At 36.7% G+C, this 24,805-nt stretch overlaps 1 protein-coding gene across 2 annotated transcripts in view; it reads left to right on the plus strand.

The window, feature by feature from the left end:
* The first annotated feature begins 639 nt into the window (after positions 1–639).
* MON2 (MON2 homolog, regulator of endosome-to-Golgi trafficking) overlaps positions 640–24,805 on the plus strand; it is a 121,851-nt gene continuing 97,685 nt past the window's right edge. For both annotated transcript variants that reach the window (XM_082665115.1, XM_082665116.1), the window contains exons 1-3: positions 640–1,116; positions 15,614–15,677; positions 24,368–24,495. In XM_082665115.1, the coding sequence (XP_082521241.1) occupies positions 1,006–1,116; positions 15,614–15,677; positions 24,368–24,495 (303 nt within the window). In that variant the 5' untranslated portion in view covers positions 640–1,005. The remainder of the gene's footprint in view (positions 1,117–15,613; positions 15,678–24,367; positions 24,496–24,805) is intronic.

The raw sequence follows: 24,805 nt of genomic DNA on the forward strand, positions 1-24,805 counted from the left end.
CAGGTAGGTGAAAAGAGGAATTCTGGCTTTTACTTTGGGCAAAATGGAAAACCAGCGGAGGGTTTGGAATAGAGGGCAGTTTAATGTTCCATTTTACAGATTAGGAAAATAAGTGACGGCTCCGCAGTAAGTACACCAGCATGCTTTGTACAACTTTGTGGAGGAATTGCAATTTAGGTCCTCAGGGGGAAAAAATTAACAGAAGGTAAGCGTTGATTTGGGGCCACTAGCCCCGAGATTCGAAGAGGCAGAAATGAAGAGGGACAAGACAAATGAAGATTAATCCGAAAGGAAGCAAACTGTTTACACCGAAATACAATTTAACACAAACATACGCAAAGAGGTACAACAACGAGTAGCAGGGGCTCTATTCAGACACCTGTCACCTAAAAGGAAGCGAATCTCGAGGCAAACTGCGCCTCAAGCCGGCTCGGAGGCCGGGAGCGGGGACCCCGGGAAGCGCCCCGGGCCTGATCCGGGCCTGCCCGGAGCGTGACCACGCCCCTGGCCACGCCTTGCCTGAGGCTCGCCGCCCGGGTTGGCCGCGGCGGAGGCGGTGGCCGCGGTGCCCGGAAGTGCAGCTGACGTGTCCCGGCCGCGCTCGGAATTGTGGGCGACTCGGCTAATGGCGTCGGGGAGTCTGGGAGGTCTGGGGAGACAGCGCTGAAGCTTCTCACCAGCTTGGCTGGTGACAACCGGTGTGGCCCAGCCTGCGTCAGCGGGAGGGACTTGCCCACCTTGTGGGCTCCTCTGCCAGAGCCGGCGGAGGCTAGCGGGGCGGGGCGACTGCGGGGGCCCCTCGGATAAGAGCCGGGGGAGTTGCGAGGAGGCTGTCGGGGGCGCTCGGGCTCGCTGCCCAGGCTGGGCCGAGCCCCCGCGGAGCCCTAGAGGCGGACAGCCCAAGGGCCGGAGGCTCCTGGAAGGAGCTGCCTGTCGCCCCACGGAGCTGACAGGTGCCGGAGTTCGTTTGCGCCGCTCAGAAATTGGCACGGAGCTTGGTGGATCATGTCTGGCACCAACAGCCCCGAGGCGGTTAAGAAGCTGCTGGAGAATATGCAGAGCGACTTGCGGGCCCTGTCCCTGGAATGCAAGAAGAAATTCCCACCTGTCAAGGAGGTAAGCTTCGGGCGACTTCGGGAGAAGGCACGGTGAGCATAGCCGGTCCTGTTAGACCCCGTCCTTCACTTGCATCCTCCAGCCCTGTCTGATTCCCCTTTGGCCCTCCACCTTTCCACATGTACGAACCGGTGGTTTTTTCCACAAGCGTTTTTATAGTTTGCTTTGGCGAGTGTGAGGCGCTTTCATTTTCTCTGCCGTCCTGTCCACCAGATTTAGGAACGAAGTTCGCGGCTTGAGCCGATTCAGCGAATTCAGCTAGGTGTATGGTACCCTCCCCTTTTCTGGCCGTTTTCAAACACTAAATTGGTCACGGCAGGATTCAGAAACTTATGTTCGTTGCTTCTAAAAACTAATAATCATAGTTGTTGTACAGTCTGTGCCCCTTTGCGTTTATAGTATATATCGCTCAATTGGAAGTAGCTTTCCTTCTTTGTCATGGGTCATGCAGCTTAACTCTTACCAATCTCATGAAGTATTCAATTATCTAGAGACACCTGACTTAGGACAAACAGTGAAGAGCCACAGGAATCATTTAAGCCTTGTTATGAGCAATACTGTACTGAGAAGTTTGGGCTTAGAGTCAAATAGAATACACCTGAATTTAAGTGCTAGCAAAACAGAAAGACATCTTACTTAACCTCTTTGAGCTTCAGTTTTCTTTCTGATGTAAAAGAGGGTTAAATAGTGGGTTTATTACATTATGATGAGAAAGTCTTAAGAGGGAAAAAGCGTATTATTAAACAGGCTCAAGTTAATAATATATACAAATTAAATTCTCCAAATAGTTCCTGAATTGAAATTATTAACATTTAGTCTCTATTGGCTTTTTATCTTAAGATGCCATTTTATTTCTCTTAAACTTTTTAAAGATGCTACTCAATTTCTTTTCACGTTTCTGAAATAAGATATTTCAGTGACATTTTTGTAAAAGCAATTATTTTATATTTCTTCCTATTTAATGTAGTTTGGAGTACCTGCAATTTCATAATTAGAACTTACCCAATAAAGTTTGAATTTTAGACTTCTAAGGAACCGTAACCTTTCTGTAAGTGCTTTGGTCTCATCATTCTTCAACAAACTCCATCTAGTATTTTTTTTAATAAAGTAAGAAAATATTACCTACCCAATGATGGAAACCAGATGTGCCACTTTTGGAAAGATGACTATTATAAGTTTTATTTCAGTCAGTAGTTTGTTGTGATATCGATTTTCATTATTTTCTCTATATGATCTGTTCAAAGTTATAAAAAGTATTTTACAGAATTTGGCCAAAAAACACACAAAAAAACAATTTGGCCATTTTAAATAATTTTAAAGAAATAGGCTGTTCTAATTGTAAGGAAATTAGAAAATTTCAAATCCTGTTTTGTAATTTTAACAATAATTTATAGAACCGGCTATTCCCAGTTCTTATAATCCATATAAAAATTGTGATTCCTCTGTATCATAGGCTTTTGTGGGCTGGCTTGCGGATTTAATTGCCATTTATTACATTATTTCTATTGGAAAATGCATTCAGAGCTCCAAACAGCTAATTTACAAAGTTCTAAAACTCAGTCCCTTTCTAATCTAGGAACTTTCAATAAAGCTCATTAGCTTTTTTTACTTGAACCTTAGCTAAAGAGGTATTTAGTAATTGCACCTAGTCTTCTAGGTTATGGCAAAAGTAACTTTTGGTGTGATTATCTCTGATACATAATTTTGTGTATAGTACAGGCTCCACAAGAATTTGTTGGATATAAGAACTTTGACTTCTTAACCAGTGGCACTTTTAATATGCTTAGGGCAGTCCTTTAGGAATTGAAAAAAAAACCTTGACTGTGTCACAAGTGTAAAACAAGAATGAAGTCATTAGCCTAATAGTGATGTTTTTTTAGGAGAGAGGCTTGACTTTCAAGAAATATTTTGGTTGAATTAAATTTTCCCTGGTAATTTGATAGCAGTGCTGTATTTTGACTTTTGTTCTTAAAAGAACTGGTAAGTTTTTAGTAGTATTTATTTTTTAGGAGGGTGGGGGTCAGGGGAGAGGTATGCTTGGTAGACCCTAAGGCAAAGCCTTTCTATGTATAAGAAGCTTTTCCATCTGTATACTGATTTGCTGGTTAACATTCTCCCAGTATCTTCACAAACATTATCTGCAAAATAGTCATTTTGAACTACTTAAAAGCCTACTCAAGAACTTAATACAATACAGTGCTAACTGCATATGTGCTTTGGAATGGTTGTCTCCTTCCCCATTACTTTTTTTTTTTTTTTTTTTTTAGCTGCGTTGGGTCTTCTTTGCTGTGTGAAGGCTTTCTCTAGTTGCGGCAAGCAGTGGCTTCTCTTGTTGCGGAGCACAGGCTCTATGCGTGCGAGCTTCAGTAGTTGTGACTCATGGGCTCTAGAGCGCAGGCTCGGTAGTTTTGGTGCACGGGCTTAGTTGCTCAGCGACGTGTGGGATCTTCCCGGACCAGGGCTTGAACCCATGTCCCCTGCATTGGCAGGCGGATTCTTAACCACTGTGCCACCAGGGAAGTCCCTCTCCATTACTTTATAAACAAGGTAGAATGAAGTGAGACATTCTATGTTTAGTCTTTAAGTTTTAATAATTTCTACCTTTTTGGCCATAGTGCTTGGCTTTAATATTTTTCTTAATTAATAATAAGCTGGATTTTTTAAGATTTCAAATCTGTTACAAAAACAGAAGAAAAGAGTGTTGATAAAGGATAATGTCTTACTGATATTTATTACTTATCTTTGGATTTTCTACAGTTTTCTCCAACTTAATTGTTTTCATTTACAAAACAATTTGCATATTAAGTTGTTTTTATAGTGGCTATAATATCATTTTGTCATTTTATAATATAGTAATTAAATAATAACAGCAATAGTCCTTCCTCTTTTTTCTCCTTATTTTCCTTAAATATGAATTTTCATGCTTCAGCAGTATAACTTTCTTTCTCTTTCTTTCTTTCTTTATCTATCTCTCTTTCTTTCTCTCTCTCTTTCTTTCTTTAATAAATTTATTTATTTTATTATTTATTTTTGGCTGCGTTGGGTCTTTGTTGCTGTGTGCAGGCTTTCTCCAATTGCCGCGAGCGGAGGCTACTCCTCACTGTGGTGCACGGGCTTCATTGTGGTGGCTTCTCTTGTTGCGGAACACGGGGTCTAGGCGTGTGGGCTTCAGTAGTTGTGGCACTCAGGCTCAGTAGTTGTGGCTTGTGGGCTGTAGCGTGCAGGCTCAGTAGTTGTGGCACATGGGCTTAGTTGCTCCATGGCATGTGGGATCTTTCTGGACCAGGGCTCGAACCCATGTTACCTTCATTGGCAGGTGAATTCTCAACCACTGCGCCACCAGGGAAGCCTTTTTTTTTTTAGTGTAGGCATACTAGCTAATTTGTTCTGGAATATTTGTATGAAAAGTTTTTTTCATTGTCTTAAAAATTACTTTAAAACTTTGTAAAATCACTTTGGTGTAATTGATATTCAGTGGCCTGCAGAGGCAGGAAACTCTGAGGTTTTATGTATTTAACGAATAAAACCTTTTTGGGCATTTCTGTTTGCAGGCACTACTCTGTGGAAACAGATGAGGGGGATCTAATTGAGCCTAGAAGTGTGGTCAGAGCGAGTTTGTAATTCCTGAGCTGAGTCTTTATAGGATGAGTAGAAGCCAGCCAAGAGAAGAAGGGGGTCATTCTAGGCAGAGGAAATAGCACATGTTTGTATTCCACGTAAAAGAAATTTCATGCTGAAGGTGATTGGAAGCCATTAAGGCTTTTTAAGAGAGGGAGTAATATCAAATTTATATTCAGGAACATTACAGTAACAGTACTGAAGGGAAGAATTAGAGGGGATTGAGATTGAGGCATAGAGAGCAAATTTTATAGAGATGATTGTCTGCACTGAGGTAGCAGTAGGGGTAGACAGAAAGTGGCTTGCATTGTGGTAGACATGGGTGAAAGAGAGAGTATGGATTAGAGAGATTTAGCAGGTAAAATTACCAGGGCACAGTGACCTTTTTATAATGTAGAAAGCGAAATCTGTGATACCTCCCAGGTTTCTGGCTTGGGAAACTGGGTAAATCACTAAGAGGAAAAAATGTTTTTGGAGAAAATGAGTAGTCATGAATATTAAGTTTAAGGTTTATGTGTGACATCCAAGTGGAAATGATCAGTAGGTGTTTGAAAATGATGGTTTGGTACTTAAGAGGGAAATCTAGAATTTTAGATTTAGGCATGTCAGTTATACATGTTAGTAGAAACCACAGGAGTAGATAAAATGGCCCAGGAAGAGTGTATAGAACGAGAATATCAGGAGGAACTTTGGGAAATAACAGCATTAAAGGGAAAGAGGCAGCTGGGGTGACTAAGGTTAGGGATATGGGAGAGAAAGGGAATACTTGGCTAGAGCAAGGTCCTTGAGAAAGCTGGAGTTTCAGGGGCTTAAGTGTATGAACTGGCTTTCAATCTGAGAAGGGACACATTATCTTCTGACAGAAGAAGGGTAAAAGAAAAAAAATGGATTTGAATGTAATAAATTTGAACGAGGGGCATAATGGAGGGATAGGAATTTGTGGACAGTTTGACCTATGGCCTCTGTTTTCTTGGTAAGATAGGAAACAAGCTTGTTGCTAGGAGTAGTTTGTGGTGAAAATAGTGATAGGAAGTTTGAGGGGAGCAGTGGATCACTTTGTAGAAGTGAAGGAGAAATTGACTTGGAACACTTAAGAGTCTTCACAGGAAAGGTGGTTGAAATGATGATGGATCATGAGATCTAGGTTGGATTCCCAAAGAAGGCAATCCAAGACAACTTTGATTGATTGCAAGATGGAAAGGTTAAGGGACTAGCAGCAATTTAATTGAATTGGAACACTTTAATCCAAGAACAGTGGTATTGGGGAGTGAGAGAGCTAGAAGGATAAGGACAAAAGGGACAAAAGTGGAGATATTGGATTTCACATTGCCAAGTGGTGCTGCACTAGAGGATGATGAAGTCCAGGGAGTGGGTGACAGAAGAGGAAAGGGAATGAACATCATTTGACTTGAGGTGGTCAGAATTAGGATTGAGGATGGGTTTTTTTCTCTCTCTTTTTAAATGAAGTGGAATCAGTAAGGGTGTATATAATAAAGCACAAGTAGTCTTCCCAGGTATGTACTTTGTTTCTTCTTATACATTTAAGTTTTGGTTGGCAGGGATTTTTGCCTATAAAAGCAAAGGTTCCTGTGGTAGAGTTCCTCAGTGTCTGTTGTTTTTATGCATTAGCTGGCTGAGCGGGGACCCTTGGTGAGAGAGATGCCCTCTACTTACCATGACAGGATTTTCCCTTCAACCAGCTATTTGGGGACTGAGGCCCAAGTCAGCTGGCTCTTCTGCTAGGGTGAAGATCTCATTTTCAGGACCTTATGACAGTGAAGAATGAGGGCTGGATCATGTATACATGCTTAATTAGGAGCTGTTTTTGTTTAGTATCCTATAACGTACTATAGTTTTCTTCCTGTTGACGTTGGTCAGAGAAATTTGCTCATGATACAGCCAGTTGTGTTCTTTCCCTCAGCATAAATAATAAATCCATGTTTTATACACTGAAATAAGTTTTCACAATTTATTCAAAAAACTTGTCAGCACTAGTCAGAGCAGTATGACAAGTGTGGTAAGGAGTTATAAATTATTTTGGTCAAGACTTACTTTCCTGTATAATGCAATTTTACATAGTTATGTAGACATGCTAGTGATCTTAGATTTTGACTCTACTCTTTTTTTTTATGCTGCTGTTGACTTTATTCCAGAAAAGGTACATTAGATTCCTAGGGTCTATTAAATTCATCTTCTTCTGATAAATATTTTAGATGTTAACTTCAAGAGTAATATAAGCAGTAACATTTTCACTAGAACATCTAGGAAAATTTTACAAGCTTATTGCAGTATTCTAAGAGCATTTTACAATGAGAGCTTTTTAAAAAGCTTTTGATTAGTCTCTAGCGTGTTTTATATATTTATGAAAGTTAGTACCATAGCCACTGAAATTTATTGTTAAAGTGTAAAGCATACATAGCTTATTTTTTTACTAAGATTTTGACCATTGTATTTTTACTTTCATGAAAATGAATAGAGAGCAAAGGACAATGAAAACATAGTTTAGTCAAAAAAGAATGTATTATCTTCTTAGCATTGTGCTTTGGTGACATAGAAGAAAGAAAAGACATTGTTTCAGGCTAATAAACCAAAAAGGAAGACAGTCTCCAGAAATGAAAATATTTTCCTCCTTTTTTCTTTTATAGAAGTGTAGCTTATTTTTAACCATGTAGAAAATAGAAGGTTTTGCTATTACTCTTATCATTTAATAGAAGTTAGTTTCTTAAGTGTAAATCATGGCAGGAAATATAAAAATCAATGAGAACCTGCCTTTATCTTCTTGAAGTTAACTCAAGAGTTGCGTAAAATACTGTCTTTCCACTAGGTTAGGAATGTTGCATCCATTGACTCTATTGCAACATGGCTATTTGTTGCTATTCGTCATTCTCATTTTGACTTTTGTAACATTCTACTTTCCTATTTCTCCTTCCTCTTTCAGTATTCCTTCTCGTTTTCTTTACATATAGGTGTATCCCAAGTTCTGTCTTGAGACCTCTTCTTTATCTGTGCTCATCTCCTTTGCACTCTCATCTACTCCCATTGCTTCTGGCCTTACTACAGTGCTGATGACTTCTAAGTCTACTTCATTAACGCTGCTCTCTTTACTGAGCTTAGACCTGTATTTCCAGCTGTCTGTTAAACACATCTACCAGAGTATCTTTCACATACTTCAGATAGAACTTCTGGTAATTGAACTTACTTTTCTAAAACTTGTCCTGTCCCCACATTTCACTTGTTCTGTTAATGGTATTTATCACTGTTGCTTACCTTAGTTATATGTGGCTGTCTTCTCTCCCTCAACTCTCTTTACGTTGTATTCATTGTCAGATGTTCCTTCCAGCTCTGTAATTTCTAACATATCTCACCTCTTTTCTATTTTCTTAGCTATTATTCTAGCTCCAGGTTTCAATCTTATGACTGAGCTTTGATGTGCATTAATGGCACAAAAGACCACTCTGTATGTTACCACCGGAATAATGTACCTGAACAGGTCAGAAACTCTCAGTGGCTACTCTGTACTTAGGAACTCCTCAGCATAGCATTTCAGACCTTATTGATCTTCCCAACCTTTCATCACCCTCAGTTTTTCCTCAAATGTGTTTATAATTCAGCCAAACTCTATTGCCTGCTATTCATTCTCCAAATATGCCCATATTCTCTTCATATGCCAGATATGCCCATTTCCAAATACTCCTTCCCTCTTCCATGCTGTGGCTTTTGAGGTTCCTTTTGCTGTCCTGGAATCACCTCCTTCCATTTTTTTTATAGCTAAAATTCTACCTTTAATTTAACCCATGTTGCTTATTTATTTGTTGCCTGAATGAACCAACTTTACAGATAATGTCCTCATTTCTTCCCTAATTCACTCATTCATATATTCATTCATTTGCTCCTGAGATAATTTTTGAACACCGGCTGTGTGCCATGTACTAGCTGGTGCTGGGGCAAGAACAGTTGCAGCTCCTGCCCAGACTTTTCAAGCTAATATGTTTTCCTCTGCTTTCTTAACTTTCATTTAAGCTTACTTTATAAGTTATTTCCTTATAACTCTTTTTTTTAACATCTTTAAATATACGGAACGCTTCACGAATTTGCGTGTCACCCTTGTGCAGGGGCCATGCTAATCTTCTCTGTATCGTTCCAATTTTGGTGTATGTGCTGCCGAAGCGAGCACCCTTATAACTCTTATGTTTTACCTTCTGCTATGGTATTTCTTTTCTAAATTTCTCCTTAAGGGTCAGTTTTGCATCTTTGTTTGTCCTTCTGTGCATCATAGTTCAAAGCATTTGTATTTCTGAGAGGTGCTAATTAGATACTTGTAGGAGATTAAATTTTTAAAGAAGGAAAAAAAGGGATACCATATATGTAGGGGTACCACATATATATCTTTAGCTATCCACATGTAATCGGCACTTCAGTCTTTCATTTGATATGTATCTTAAAGGAAATTTGTTTCCTAGAAGCCAGAGGGTTTTTTTTGTTGTTTTTGCGGTACGCGGGCTTCTGACTGTTGTGGCCTCGCCCGTTGCGGAGCACAGGCTCCGGACGCACAGGCTCAGTGGCCATGGCTCACGGGCCCAACCGCTCTGCGGCATGTGGGATCCTCCCCGACCAGGGCGTGAACCCGCGTCCCCTGCATCGTAAGGTGGACTCTCAACCACTGCGCCACCAGGGAAGCCCCCAAGCCAGAGGTTTCTCTTTGTTTTGTTTCTATTTTTTAGTCCAGAGGTTTTGAATAGGATGCCATATAGGTATATATTTTTCAGAGCTTTGGGATTTTAGGCTAATTACATGTAACAGAAGAAAAGTTTATTGGTTTCAATGTAGTAATTGTTTAATGAGGATATTGTCCTCTAGGGAGTGTTCTAGATCTATTAGGTATTCCCAAGTGAGGACTTGACTTCAGGTCTTTTGATTTTACCTGACATCTGAAATCGTAAGTCTACAGGCAGCTTCATACCTCCCTAGTATCTTTTGAGTACATTATTCTCCTTAACTTGCCATTAACTTGAATTTCACATTTCTTCTTTAGCTCTTGTTTCATGCTACATCCTGTGAATAATTAATTTGGAACTTTGGTAAATTTGTTTTAATTTTGAGGCTCTACTCTCATAGATGTTATAAAAAGTAAATATGTTTTTGTTTTGTTTTTTAAAATACAACATAGAAGCTTTGGTGAAGAGAAGCGTATTATTATTATTGTAAATTTGTATGTGGTTCTAGTAGTGGACATTTGCTAACTCCCTTCCTAGCATTCATTCCCTCTTACTTCTTTCAGTGGTAGGCTGCACTCGTCCTTCATTTTCAACCCTTTGAATTTAGGTGAATTAATCTCATTCCTTGCTCCAGGATACCTTGATTAGTTTAATCTAATTTAACCCTCCCTATCCGCACCTCTATTTCTGCCCAAGTCACATAATGCCAGTGAGTGATCCTGGAAAGGGAAAGCTTCCTCTCTCTTCCTCAAGAGCTACTGGAAGAGACCTTTTCTCTCTTTCTGGATAGTGTCATATGAAGTTGTGAGGTGTAGAATGGCTGGAACTAATTTTATTGCCAAGATTGGGAGCAGCCTGAGGATGAACCTACCCAGGGAACAGGACAGAACCAAGAGAATGGTAGAGAAATGAAACTGCAGTCCTGATGACATTTTGTCAATCTCTGGATCAAATTTCCACCATATTTTTATTTTTCAGTGAGTGGGGAGTAAAGTCCCTCCCTCTGTTTAGAACTTTTCATTTGTTTATTTAGAAATGTTCATTACATAGCCCCTGTATGCTAGGCACTGTGATAGGCATTAGTAATATGGGGAGATGAATGAAATATATTTCTTATCCTCATGGGGCTTACAGCTAGAGTAGAGAAACAGACATGTCATAGGAGGAATGGGATCAACCATAGGTACAAACCATAGACAGCCCACAAAGATGGAAGGGCTTTTTGATACTTGCCATAGAAAGAAGGTGGTGGAAAAAATTATTTCTGTCACTGCTCATGGTACTACAGGAGTGCCAAAATCAGAAAAACCTGCACTATCTTCATGTTGTTAGCAGTGTTTTAATTTCAGCAAAGCTTTATTTGTCACATTACCTTAGTGTTCACTTTATTGTGAATGTGTTGGCTTTATAATTTAAGAGCTATAAAAATAAGGAGTTTATTCCTAATTTTATTTATAAATACTTAAATTTGTCACTGACTGGATAGGTCCATGAGTTTTTTTTTTTTTAACTTTTAAAAGATGTCCTTACACTACTCAGTTTTGAGAAACACTAGTAGAGGTGGGTTCTGGGGGGACCGTTGAAGACTTGAGACAGTGAATGGGTGGAGGACAAGATTTGAAGTAGAGAAATCTCTTAGTTTAGGTTGATAATGAGAAGTTTGAACTAAGGTGTAGAAGTGGCATTTGAGAAGAAAAAAGAGTATAAGAGATGTTCGCTACATAGCCTTTGTGGGTGATTACATTTGTGGGATGAGGGAGAAGCCCCAGGTGTCTGGTCAGTGACTGGATGGGTGCTGCTGCTGTTCGGAAAAATAAAGATTATAGGAAGAAGAAATAGGTTTTTCTGGGGCTGAGGTGGAAGTTGGGGGTGTGTGTGAGAGATAATAGCATCCGTTTTGAATATTTGGAATTTAAGGTGCCTTTAAAATATATAGGTTAATAAATCCTATAGTTTAGGAGACAGTTAAGGGACAGGAATATAATTTAGGATTCTTCAGCCTTTAGAAAGTAATTGAAACCATAGGATTGAGATTGCCCAGGAATAGTTTATTGAGAAGTGAGGCCAAGAATATTCTGTGTGCTCTTGAAAGAGGAGGCAGCATTCTCTCTTGTCTCTGCTTTTCTATACTGCTAGCTTCCATATTCAGAGTTCCTGGTGGGTGTGTCTATTTGGGTAAGCAAAGAATTTTGAGAAAGAGAAAAAAAATATTTCTTGAGAGACATTAATTTTAAGGTTAACAAATATTAAATGCTGCAGTATATTTAATACTTTTGGTTTTGTTTCCCAACTCATAGATTGCCCTCAGGAATAGAGATTTTAGGTTACCCACTGTAACTTATATCATCCCTATTCAAGTCTACAGAACTGACACTTTTTTTTTTCCATAAGGGCCAATTCAGGAAAAAAATAACTATATTTACAATTGAGGGGCTTCTCTGGTGGCGCAGTGGTTAAGAATCCGCCTGCCAATGCAGGGGACACGGGTTCAAGCCCTGGTCTGGGAAGATCCCACATACCGCGGAGCAACTAAGCCCATGCACCACAACTACTGAGCTTGTGCTCTAGAGCCCACGAGCCACAACTACTGAGCCCGCATGCCACAACTACTGAAACCTGCATGCCTAGAGTCTATTCTCTGCAACAAGAGAAGCCACCGCAATGAGAAGCGTGTGCACCGCAACAAAGAGTAACTAACCCCTGCTCGCCACAACCAGAGAAAAGCCTGTGCACAGGAACGAAGACCCAACACAGCCAAAAATAAAACAAATAAAATTTATATTAAAAAAATTGAGTAGTTCCCCTATGGATATATAAGTATCTAATCAGAGTAGGGGTTGCTTTTAAAGCAAGAAGTTAAAGACTCTTCTTCACACAGACAGTCTCTGATAAATAGAAGGAAATCTGGGCTAAATACTTGCATTTATACAGGACACTTAAAGATGTAGGCTAGGCTGAGGTATGAAGTAGCACTGCAGTGACTAGGGGGACGGTGATATACAACTGTTGTCAATAAACATTGATAGTGGAACTTTCCAGTAACACAGGGTACCTATGAGAATAAGATCGTTCAGTTTCAAAGTTTGACAATAGAAAGTTGGATGTAAAAAATTAGGAGCTGTGAGATAGTTCTAATTATATCTGAGGTAACAAATAGTCCTTTTGGTGATTTCTTGAGTCTTTTAATGAAAATACTGGTTATATATCTTTTAAAACACTTGTTACTTTGGAACTACTTAAGGAAAAAGCACTCATTATTTTCCTTATTGTGTGTACATATAAAAATATTTGTTAAATATATATTTTTCATAACTTGTTTATGATTCATACCTGGGTCAATTCTTATTTATCTGAGGAAATCAAAATAGTGTCTGGCAAATTTGAAATCCTTTACCTGCATCTAGCATCCACTATGCTACACTGCTGATTTTGGAAACTGACTAGAATTCAGGAAGTTAGGACAGATTACATTGGGATTTATGATGGTTTAGTTTGATCAGTCTCTGTTGATCCTGAAATAGAATGAAATACTGAATTGAGCATATGCAGGGTACATAGGGCCTTAGTAAGGAGGGGGAGAGTTTGAACATTTGAAAATGATGATGGAAGAAAGCTCAGTGACCACAGATTAATTTCAGTTGGCTCAGTAAGAAAATTACCTAAGAGAGTTTGAGATGGTGTATGAGCATAACAAAGTATACATAATAATTTCGGTGTTACTGAACTTTTATAGTAGTAAATTTGTTGTGGTTTGTACATCTTCATAGTGTATCCAGAATCTGACCACTCCTTTACCATCTCAGTCACTATCACCTCAGGCCTATCCAGCATCATCTTTTGCTTATGTTATTACAGTAGCCTCTTAAATTTTGCTGCATATTGGAATCACCTGAAGATTTTTAAAAATACCAGTGCTTGACTCCCACTGGCAGTCATTCTGATTTAATTGAAATGGGTTGCAACCTGGGCATCAAGCTTTTTTCTTTTTTTAAAGCTCCTGGTGTTTCTAACATGCACTGCCCCCAGATAATCAGAAACTCAATAATTTTTCCCTGGAGTAATCTATTTTGACTATATTTTCCTGCTAGTAGCTATGTTCATTTAATATGGGACATTTCCATCTCTTAAAGTTGTAGAAGTGAGTTGTAGTATATCCGTTAGGCTTCTTAGCTGTGAGCAATGAAAGCTGACCCGGGCTGATTTAAGCAGAAATTAAGTTTACTGATAAAACATTGAGGGTCTCACAGAATTGGTAGAAGGCTGGATGGAGTGAGCCTTAGAAATTACAGGAACGAAGGGAGGCTGAACAGCTAAGAACCACAGCAAAACTCATTGCCAGTGAGACCATTACTGTTGTCTCTGCTGAACAGTGACTGGGTGCCTTAGATTGCACTGCTGGTTGTGCTGGCCACCCCATGCCACCACTGGTTCTGCTGGAAACTAGATGCTGGCTCCACTGTGGCTGTTGTCAGACAGAATTCCATCTTGTCTCTGCTTTTCTGTGCCACTAGCCTCCGTATTCATAATTCCTGGTGGGTGTGCCTGTTTGGATAATCGGAGGCTGCCAGGGTATGTGGGAAAACAAGTATCTGGCATTTTAAATTTTGAATAGTGGAAGATAGGCTCTGTCTTGCATCAAAACTCATAAAGTTGAGTTCTCCGATCACAGACAAGGGCTTCAGGTTCTTGGAAGCCAGCAAAATGACAAAGGTCTACTATACATCGTATAGCCTACAGTGTGTTATTTGTTTTATGCATTAATCCACTGGTCCTCAACCTAATAACCCAAAGGACACTGGGTTCTTCCATAATTATTTTTAAACCTTTAGAGCCTGCTACCACTTGTCCCTTAGTAAACAGTAGGAGATAAAAATCAATGAACAAGTAGCAAGCAAATTAATAGGAAAACTTGAACATATATGAGTATTTATTATTTTTGGAGGTATGGAGATCAGTATAAGTATAAAATAGGCATATTTCTTGATAGTAAAAATGTCCTGAGTTTCTGTAATGGATGTTATATATCAATATTTTATGTCAACAGTGTCCAGTAGAAGTATAATGTGGGCTGAATATGCAATCCATATATGTAATTTTAAATTGCATTAAAAAAGTAAAAAGAAACATTTAATTTTAATAATATATCATATTTAACCCAGTATATTCAAACCAGTACATATATAATCCAGTATATATTATCATTTCAACATTTAATCAATGTAAATATTTAAGGGATAGTTTACATTCTTTTTTTCATACTAAGTCTTCAAAATCTCATGTATTTTTTATACTTAGAACACAACTCAATTCAGGCTAGCCACATATAAAGTGCTTAGTAGCTACATGTAGCCAAATGACTCCCATATTGAACACCACAGTTCTGTGGCATAGTGTAAAATGCCATATGACTTTCAAGTACTGCCAGCTCAACATACTTATGTTGAAGTGATTGAGACACCTTATGAAAACTGAATGGTGTTTAAAAAAACGCAATCTAAAAGTAGTGACAGAGTTCTTAGTTATTCATTCTCCTAATTCAAAGCAGTTTTACTTGATTTTGCAGTGTTTTGCAAATTTTTTTTATGGTTGAGAGGGAAGTGTGAAATGGGAAAGAGAAACCTAATTTTTTTCATTAGGCTTTGTTTTTGTTTATTATTTTTTATTTTCTGAAGAGTTAAATGTGAGAGACTAGGGATTCCAGGTGCTTTTTTTTTTTTTTTTGCGGTACGCAGGCCTCTCACTGTTGTGGCCTCTCCCGTTGCGGAGCACAGGCTCCGGACGCGCAGGCTCAGCGGCCATGGCTCATGGGCCCAGCCGCTCCATGGCATGTGGGATCTTCCCGGACCGGGGCACGAACCCGTGTCCCCTGCATCGGCAGGCAGACTCCCAACCACTGCACCACCAGGGAAGCCCTCCAGGTGCATTTTAAGGCATAGAAAGGCAACATGCTGTAGTGCAGAGTTTACATGTGAATAATCAAATTAATCACATTTTATTCCATTTAATGTGTGTTTCACTACTAGGCTTTAGTATCTGAAGTTTGGAAAATAAAAAAATAATAGTGACTGACTCTGTGCTTGATATTTTATCATATATGATTTCTTTTCCCTAGATAATTCATGTTAATAGTAAGTTTTATGTTCTAATTATTTTTATTCTTGCAGGCTGCTGAATCAGGAATAATAAAAGTTAAAACAATAGCTGCACGAAACACCGAAATTTTGGCAGGTAATTTTTTTGCATTAAAAATTCAACAATTAATGAAAATTTGACTAATAGTAAAAGTAGAATCTTAAAACCCATAAGTTTTTTTTATAGCATCTCTTTCTTATGCCCCAACATGCTATCCATGATAATAAAGAACATGTGAAAGTCCCTAATTTATGAACTAACTGGGTTTCCCAGAGATGAATGCTGTACGATTCTCTGAAATCAGAAAACTTAAAACTACTAACTCCTTGAAGGAAAGGATCTTTCTTACTCATCTTTGTATTGTCCTCCACCTCTTATCAATCACCTAAGATACATCTTACCCATAAGAGACATTCGATTAATATTTGTTGAATTGAATGGAAGATTGGTTCTCAGACCACCTTCTAAGACCTATTTTATCTTTAATACAATATAAGGTCATAATATAGCATTAAAAATTTAGTAGTACTATATGAGTTTTGAGTCCTGAGACTAAGACAACATGGTCATGAAGAAAAAATGGGAAAAAACAGAGAAAAGTGTTTTCTTAACATTCTTTTGATTGACCCTGCTTTTCAGGGAGGAATTTTCAAGAGTTTCTCTCTGGCACCCTTTTGATACTCAGTCTGCTTCTTTCTTTTCCTTGGTGCGTTTCTCTTCTTGCCTCAATAATGAACATGGAAAAGAAGGAAACTGGCATTTTTTGAGAATCTGTTACATGTGAGGCATTTGGGCCACTCTTTCTTATATGACAACCTTGTGGGGAAATACTCTTATTTAATAATAGAGCAAATTGAGATGCAAAGAGATTTAAGTTACTGGCCTAAGGTCGCATGGTAAGTGGTGGAATCAGATTCAAATACCAGGCTGTTCAGAGCCCATGTTCTTCCTGCTGCAGTGTGCTGCCACGGTATCGTGAGGTTTTGACACTATGTACTCCCTCCCAAGTGTTTATATTTAACCATTGCTTACTTCGCTGATCCTTCAATCTGCATTTCCAATTCCAGTAGTGCTATTGGTCTCAGCTAGTTATAGGAGAAAAGCAGTCCTATTAAGTTAATTTACACAAAGTCCAAATAGTAAAGAATCTCTTTAACTCTCTTAAGTCTCTTTACATTTTTAAAAGAATACCAGTAAATCCCTAAATGGTGGAATTTCAAACAGTATTACAAAATGTAATGAAGACTTAGGGGGCAGTTTAGGGGTGACAGGTGAGAGTGGATTTCACTTGTCAGCTTAGGGTTAGCCCTGTTAAGTTGCATCTGTTTTTCACAGCTTCTCTGATTTTGAATATTCTGACAAAACACCAAAGAGTTTTATAACATTATTCACAGCATTGGATAATGCTCTGTGTGCATGTTGAGAAAAGGGGTATAGTGAAGTGGTGGGTAAAGGCACAGGTATGTATGGTTGGATTGGGAGGATGGGCAAGTGGGTTTGGGAGATGCATGTTGGGTTGATTAGCTACCATGAGGAAATTAATGTTTCAAGATAAATTATGGGCCTGGGTATTTTTAAGTTGGAGACATCATAGTCCAATCATATTAGAATATCATTACAAATATTTACGTTTGCTACTGTCATTGCTGATATCATGGTAAGTCCTTAATCTCCAATAATAGAAAATTTCATTAAGTCTGTAGTTGATAGAATTTTTAAAAAGACTGATTTCTTCAGAGAATCACTGTCTGTTACAGAGTTCTGTACCAAGTAAAGTGTCTAATTCATATTAAGGACAAGTAAGAAAAATTTTGTCTCAGTATGAGTTTAATATATAAGCTGGCTATTAATTTCATTTTAATTCAGTTAGCTTTATTTAAATCAAGTTAGAACAAATCTTTATGCACATACAATTAATAGTTCATGCTATAATATCCATAGCATCCAACCATGTACTTGAGGAGCTATATTAACATTTAAATTTTTTTCTAGTATTTTAACCAAGTATTTATAGCAGTTGCTAAGTAAAAATTTGTAGATTTTAGACCACTGTCATCTTGAAAAATCAAAGGCTCCTAAGAAAAAGGAAAGAGTTTAAATTTGTCAATATGTCATTTCTAAAGTACTTAATTCAAGGTATAGTTAACACCGAGAAAAATTCTTAGTTAACTTTTTTATTTCCTGAGAAGTGTTTACTTCTCTGTAGTTCTAAAGACTATAGGTTACTACTTCTGTGCTGTAATGGATGTTAAAGATATCAAACAATTGAGGAGTCTCAAATGAAATGAGATACTGAATTCTCAGATATCTCTGCATATTCAGAAAATATAAAAGGTTGCTATAAAAATCAGAACCCTTAATTAGGATTGACTAATCTGATTAAACAGTACTTAGCATAGATTTTAACCAACTTTAGTTTTCTTAGATTTATTTTCCAAGGAAAGTTTATTTACATTACAGAATAAGTCTTTGCTTTACATCTCCCCTTCTTTTAAGCATCCTCCTTTAATGTTTATTTTTCTTTGTTTTCACTGCTGTCATGAATGCTGACATAAGTGGGAATGCTATGCCAGGTAATGTCAGCATCGATGCAAATATACAGATCATTATCTCAACATTGCCTTTTTCTTTAAAGATAAAACTGCAAATGAGAGATAGCAAGCAACATAAAGTTTTTCATTTAGAAGTCCAGGTGCCTTAATCTTACATTTGACTGCCATATGTTACAAATTGTTTTTATTATCCCAGCTTACAATAAATATACTTGAAATTGACTGAGAAGGCTTGTGTTACCCAGAAATTACATAAACAGAGAATCTGCTATTTTAATAAATATTTGAAACAAGGAGCTCAATGAAGTTGTGATATTTTAAAATTGTATATTTAACCCCTAACTGAAAACCATAACAGTTACATCCACCTATGACTGCTTTCATCTACTGTCAGTATGCATAGAGAATTTTTACATAGATAATCATTATGTATGATTTGTGTTCTTCTTTCCTCACAGTTTCCCTCATCCTTTTCATATCTACATAGTCTTATTACTAAAAGGTCTCTAATTTAAGTAGCAGTGAGTAAATATACTTTGGAATTTTTTTTCTGACATTAAAAGGTAATTTGTTGATTTTTTTCAGTATATTTTATCAGTACATATACTTGTGATATTTTGCAGACATCTATAGAATATATCATATAACATATTCTTAATAAAGAAATAATTATGTAAGAATCACTAGAGGAGATACGAAGATGGGTAATATAATTCACCTGCAATCTATATGTTAATACAAGAAATATATTTGAAAAGTATGTTTGTGCCATTTGTTCTGTTTAGCTTACCTGCTCCTCCATTTACTTTTTGGAGTTCTTTGCCAGAAATTTTCCCTTCCAGATGACATACTTCCTGAGGTCAGGATCAGTATCTTATTCTCCCTTATATTGCTAGTAGTTAGCACATTACATGGGAAATAAATAGTAAGCCCTCCTTAAATATAGGCTAATAAATGAGTCACTCCAAAATGCAAGTAAGTCTCTGAGTTCTGCCTCTAGTATATTTTTCTACCTTTCTTTAATTTTTCATGTTATGATTATTTGAGTACATGAATTTTGTCATATTTAGTTCATGTCAGCCAGTTAATAGAGTAATGAAGGAGACAGACCCTAAACAGAAAATTCTGAGGCTGTATGGTAAATGCCAAGATGGAAGTATAGATAGGCTTGTTACGAGAACATTGGGAAGCCTCCTAACCCAACCTGGGAGTCTGAAGCTGAGTCTTGATGCTTGAAAAGGAGTTAGCCAGGCAAATAAGGTGTAGAAGCTGTAAGTAAGGGAAGTTACTTAAATACATGCGGTATAAAACAGTTCGATCTATTTGGATACACTATCCGACTGTTGCCATTGTGTAACTTCCTGAGCAGCTTGATGGAAAGAGTTTGAATCAGGAAGGTGACACATTCATATTAATATTTTTATACTCTGTACATTACTCTGACAGCAGTGTGAAAGGTATATTTCAGCGTATCATCAGTAAGACAGAGGTCTGTTGGTAGACTATTCCTATAATCTGGGATAGAAGATACAGGGGGCTGTACTTAATGCCTTGCTCACAAACTGACCTAATGGGTCAGAGAGATTTCTCTGCCATATAATGTGTTCTTATTTATTGTTTTCCCCCCTTTTTAAAAAAACATTAAACAGTTTTAATTTGTATCCTGCCTTTTATAATATTATATCATATATACTTTTTTTTTTTTTTTTTTTGCGGTATGCGAGCCTCTCACTGTTGTGGTCTCTCCCATCGTGGAGCACAGGCTCCGGACACGCAGGCTCAGCGGCCATGGCTCACGGGCCCAGCCGCTCTGCGGCATGTGGGATCCTCCCGGACTGGGGCACGAACCCGTGTCCCCTGCATCGGCAGGCGGACTGTCAACCACTGCGCGACCAGGGAAGCCCGTATATATACTTTTTTTGATGCCATCTTTTCTAATTTTTTAAATTGTTCCATATTTCATCAAGTGATTGTAGTTTATTTAACAATTCCTTTATGTTAGACATGTTTCAATATTTAGAATTATTTCTTTAAGATACATTTCTAGAAATGAAATTATTAAATTAAAGGGCATGAACATGTTCTTAGAATTTGTCATCATACTGCTTTCTGAAAAGGTAAAAGTTTATGCCTTTACTGACAGTATGTGAGTATATTTTTATAGCATCCTTGCCAGATTATTATTTTAAAAAATCTTTTTGGTAATTGAACAAGCAATGGCTTCTCATTTTAATTGACATTTCTTTTTAATGTTGAACAATTTTTTCTGAATTATTAAATTATTTTCTTTTTATTATTACTTTTTTTGGAGTTTTTGTGTTTTCTTTATCAAATTGAGCTATTTATATAGCAAAAATATTAACTTCTCATCATGTTTATATCATATTTTCTGCATCATTTACCTTTTAATTTTTTATCTAGATGCTTTTAATTTTTACATAATTTAACTAATTTTTCTTATTTGTTGCTCTCCACTTAGGCAGTCCTTCTCCTTCCACATAGTTGATAATCATTTTCATTGTCTTCTAGTTTTTCTATGGTTTGATTTTTTCTTTATAATATATGGGGTGACATGAGGACCTAGATTTTTTTTTCTTTTGCAAAATTACTAACCGATTGTACCAACATCATTCTTCCTTTTCCTGTAATGTACTTTTAAGATGAAGCTGCTCATACTTTTATTTGTCCTCATGTTGAATCATTTAAAATATTTTCAGACATTTTGAACCATTAAAATTTTTTTACTGTTAGAAATATCAGTCTTTCCCATAACTAGATTTTAAGGGTTTTGAGGGTAGCAATCATGTCTGCATCACATTTTATTTCTTTCACAAGAATTATAATATGTTATTTAATGACTGTTAAAATTTATAATAAAACTTTTATTAACCCCTATTAGTGTGATACATAGTGGGGTATCCTAGTTTAATTCTTTTTTTCCAGGATAAAAACTGCAATTTTGCAGTGAAACTGCTCAGAGCAAGGAAACCCCTAGGATATGGGGACCTGCTGGACCTCTTTCAGGTGTGTGAAAGTGCATCATTTGATCTCACAGTTATAAAATTTGGAAGTAAAATATATTTATCAAACACACAGTGTTATTCTGTTAAAGGAGTTGTGCTTCTTAAGGGACTTAGGTAGAAATTAAACTTTTTTTCTCCCCACCCCACTGCCCACCCACCAAGTTTTGATTAAAAAGAGTTGACCTTTTCCTCTTTTTTCCATGGAATGATTTTTTAAAAAATGATTAAGGCAAGATGTCTTTATATTGCTGCACAGCCTTTTCCTCAATGTGGTTTCTAAACTCTAAACCCGTAGGAAGCTTTTTATGTAAAGCCACCTTTAAGTGCATGTAATTAAAATTATTGTTTATAAAGAGAAAGCAGCAATTGCTCAATTAGAAGAGTAGAGTTAATTTCTTCTTCTTAGGACCATTATGACATTAAACAGAAGAGAAAAATAATTAGAAACTTCTAAAAAACGATCTTTATATTACTTCATTGTGATCTAGATATGGTAGATATGTTTCCGTTTTTCACATTATGCTTCAAAAAACAGAATAGATCAATAGGTTTTATTTTTTGGTTGTTCTTCATCATCTATTCTGGATAACAGAAATTTCCTTTGACCAGTATATTCTCATATAAACTGGGAGAAAAAAAAGTAGGAAGGGTACCTTTGAGTTACATTAAAATAGAGTTAAAAATTACTTTTATTATTAGCTTAACTCAGCTTGATAGATCCAGATAACTGTGACTGACATGTATACAATATTTCAGTGTAACTCACCTTATTTTATTCATTCTAAGATACACAGTTTTTTCACATGTTAATATTCCCCAAATTGGTATGCATTTTACAATTAATGGCATCTTAGAATCACTGTGGGCCAGATAGTGTTGTAGTTGTCTTTTTCAGTGCATGTGTGAACTTGTTCATACTGTCACATCAGTTGAGTTAACGGTGCATTGTTGGTATCATGTAAGTTTCATTGCTATTTGAAATGTCACCCTAGTTGTTGTGCAAAAACTTTCTGTTAACATCTTATGGTAAGGTCGAAAAAAGCACCACCATCAAAGCCTGCAGAATGGGTGTCATTAGCTTAGAAGAATATCTCAGAGACAGTAGTGAAGTACTCTCAAGCAATGAGGCATCCTAAACAAACAATCCAATTAAAAATTGGACAGAAGATCTAAATAGACATTTTTTCCAAAGAAGATATACAGATGGCCAACAGATACATGAAAAGATGCTCAACATCATTAATCATCAGGGATATGCAAATCAAAACCACAATAAGGATATCACCTTATACCTGTTAGAATGGCTATTATCAAAAAGATAAGAAATAACAATGGCCTTCTTGGCCTAGAGTATGAAATTGTGAGGAAAAAGTATAAGTGATTAGAATGCATCGTATCATAGTTTAATTGGCAAAGGTAATTGGCACTGATTTTCTTTCTGGCGATATGGGTGTGTCTTAAAAATCATTGTCATCAGAGCCTCTATGAAAGTACATTGTTTTTCTTCATTCATCTGAAGACTTCAGGCAATTGGTTTCTATTAGACACTTTTGACTCTTTTAATTTCCATTTGCATCAAATGCTGTTTACCTTAAAGAGTGGCAGCATAATGTTGTGGGAAGAATAGTGAACCAGGGATTAGAAGACATTTTCAGTTTCTGGTTTTACCACCTACTTATTGTTTTACTTGGTCCAAATCATACCCTATAAACTCTATATGAGTATTGTGATACTCAAATGAGAAACACAAGTTAATGTAATAAAAATTATAAGTGCCACTTGTTAGTATTGAAAACTTATATTTGCCTGAACAAGATTTAATAATTTGGAATGTTCTGCAGAGTTAAGGATGGCCTCATACTTCATTGATTCTGGCAGAATTGAATATAGCAGGATATTTACTGCTTCAGAGTAGTATTTTTTGAGCTTTATTGTCATCTTTTAATCACTCATGTAAAATGTTTTGTGACATTGTTATGGAAATTTTATGTCTCTGGTTTTGATTCAAAATCTTTATGAACAAGAAAACAAGGAAATAAGGCAGGGGAGCTTTTTTGAAAACACTGTTCTTTGCCAGTCATATTTGCCTTCTCTTAGCTGTGCTAAATCAGTGATTTATACTGGCATACCGAGGGACTTTGCAGAGCATGCTGTAGTAAATAGTAGTCTTTATTTGCCATACCATAAAGGGAGCTTTGGGAGAAGAAAGAAGGGGATTTAAGTGATAAAATTAATGTTAAACACTAGTTTTACACTTTTAAAGGTGATTCTGGATGACTTTCTCACAATTTCTTTTGAAAAAACATGTTAAAACTCAGATTTCTGTGTCTTTATTACAATTCTTAACGTCAAAAAATAATTGATGGATGTAGTACATTTGAAAACAAATACCAAACACATAAGTTTAAAGTTCTCTTGACTTGGAATTTTATGTTATTTATTCAAATTCCCTGAGGATGACAAACCTGTCTTGTTCATCTTTGTGTAGCCATTCAGTAAGTGTGTATTGATTTAATTTCATTTTGTAAATTTAATTATGTATAATTCAGTTTGTGCATTTTCTAATCTTTTACATTTTTGTTGACATTTTAAAACTTCTGAAAGTATTGGCTTGGTAGAAGGAGTTATTTTAAGATTTGGAATTACAGCATGTGCATCCAATTAGTTTAAAGCAATATTTCAGTAATAAGAGGAGTAATGTTATTGTTTTTAATGAGTTTACTTCTTGAAGAAGAAATTAGAGCCAATGAATTCAAGGCATATAATAAAATTCTAGGGATTTTCTGAATATTCATTCAGAAGTGTGGTGGGGTTGATGTATATACTATTTTTAATTACTTTTCTGCTCTAGAATATGAATTCTTATTCCTGTTTTCCCTTTTGCACTATTGAAGAAATAGAGTCTTTCTCTGATGTGGGATAGAACTTCTGAGAAATTGCCATTAAAGAGTTTATAGAAGAAGATGGAGGAGAACCAAAGGAGTGTCAGGAGAAAGGCATGCGAGAGCTGAACTTAAGGGGGAGTAGATTAGATACAGAGTCTGTAGTATTTATGTGAAGTATTTTAACTCTTACTGCTTGATTTTTATTTTGGTATTTATTTTACATTAAGTGATTTTTTATTAAGATTGTCATTACTGGTTGTAATTATATAAAAATATTATTTATGAATTATGTTTAAAATTTTATTTTATATGTGTTCCAAATAAAGCATTGAAAGAGAACAGCTCAGAGGTTGTTCAGCCTTTTCTAATGGGTTGTGGAACCAAGGAACCGAAGATCACTCAGCTATGTTTAGCCGCCATTCAGAGGCTCATGTCCCATGAAGTTGTGTCTGAGGTAATGTGAAGATTTTATCTGAACTGTGCACTTACAAATCAAATCATGAGTTTTCATAAGGAGAGAATAAAACATACCTGATATTTTAATGTACAATAGTGCTTGAAGGACATTGGCTTAATTTTAAAAGGTTACCAAATTGTCTCATTATTAAACGCTCAGAATAAAGAACGAAGTACATTTTGTCAAGTCATTTGTAATCTAAGAATTCATAGTTCACTAATATAGATGAAATCTTAAGAACCAAGCAAGTTTTCAATATCACTGACGGAGAATATTATTCATAAATTATTTTTTAAAAGGTAGGAGA

This window comes from Grampus griseus (genome assembly GCF_964374135.1).
Source record: "Grampus griseus genome assembly, chromosome: 11".
Classification (NCBI taxonomy): domain Eukaryota; kingdom Metazoa; phylum Chordata; class Mammalia; order Artiodactyla; family Delphinidae; genus Grampus; species Grampus griseus.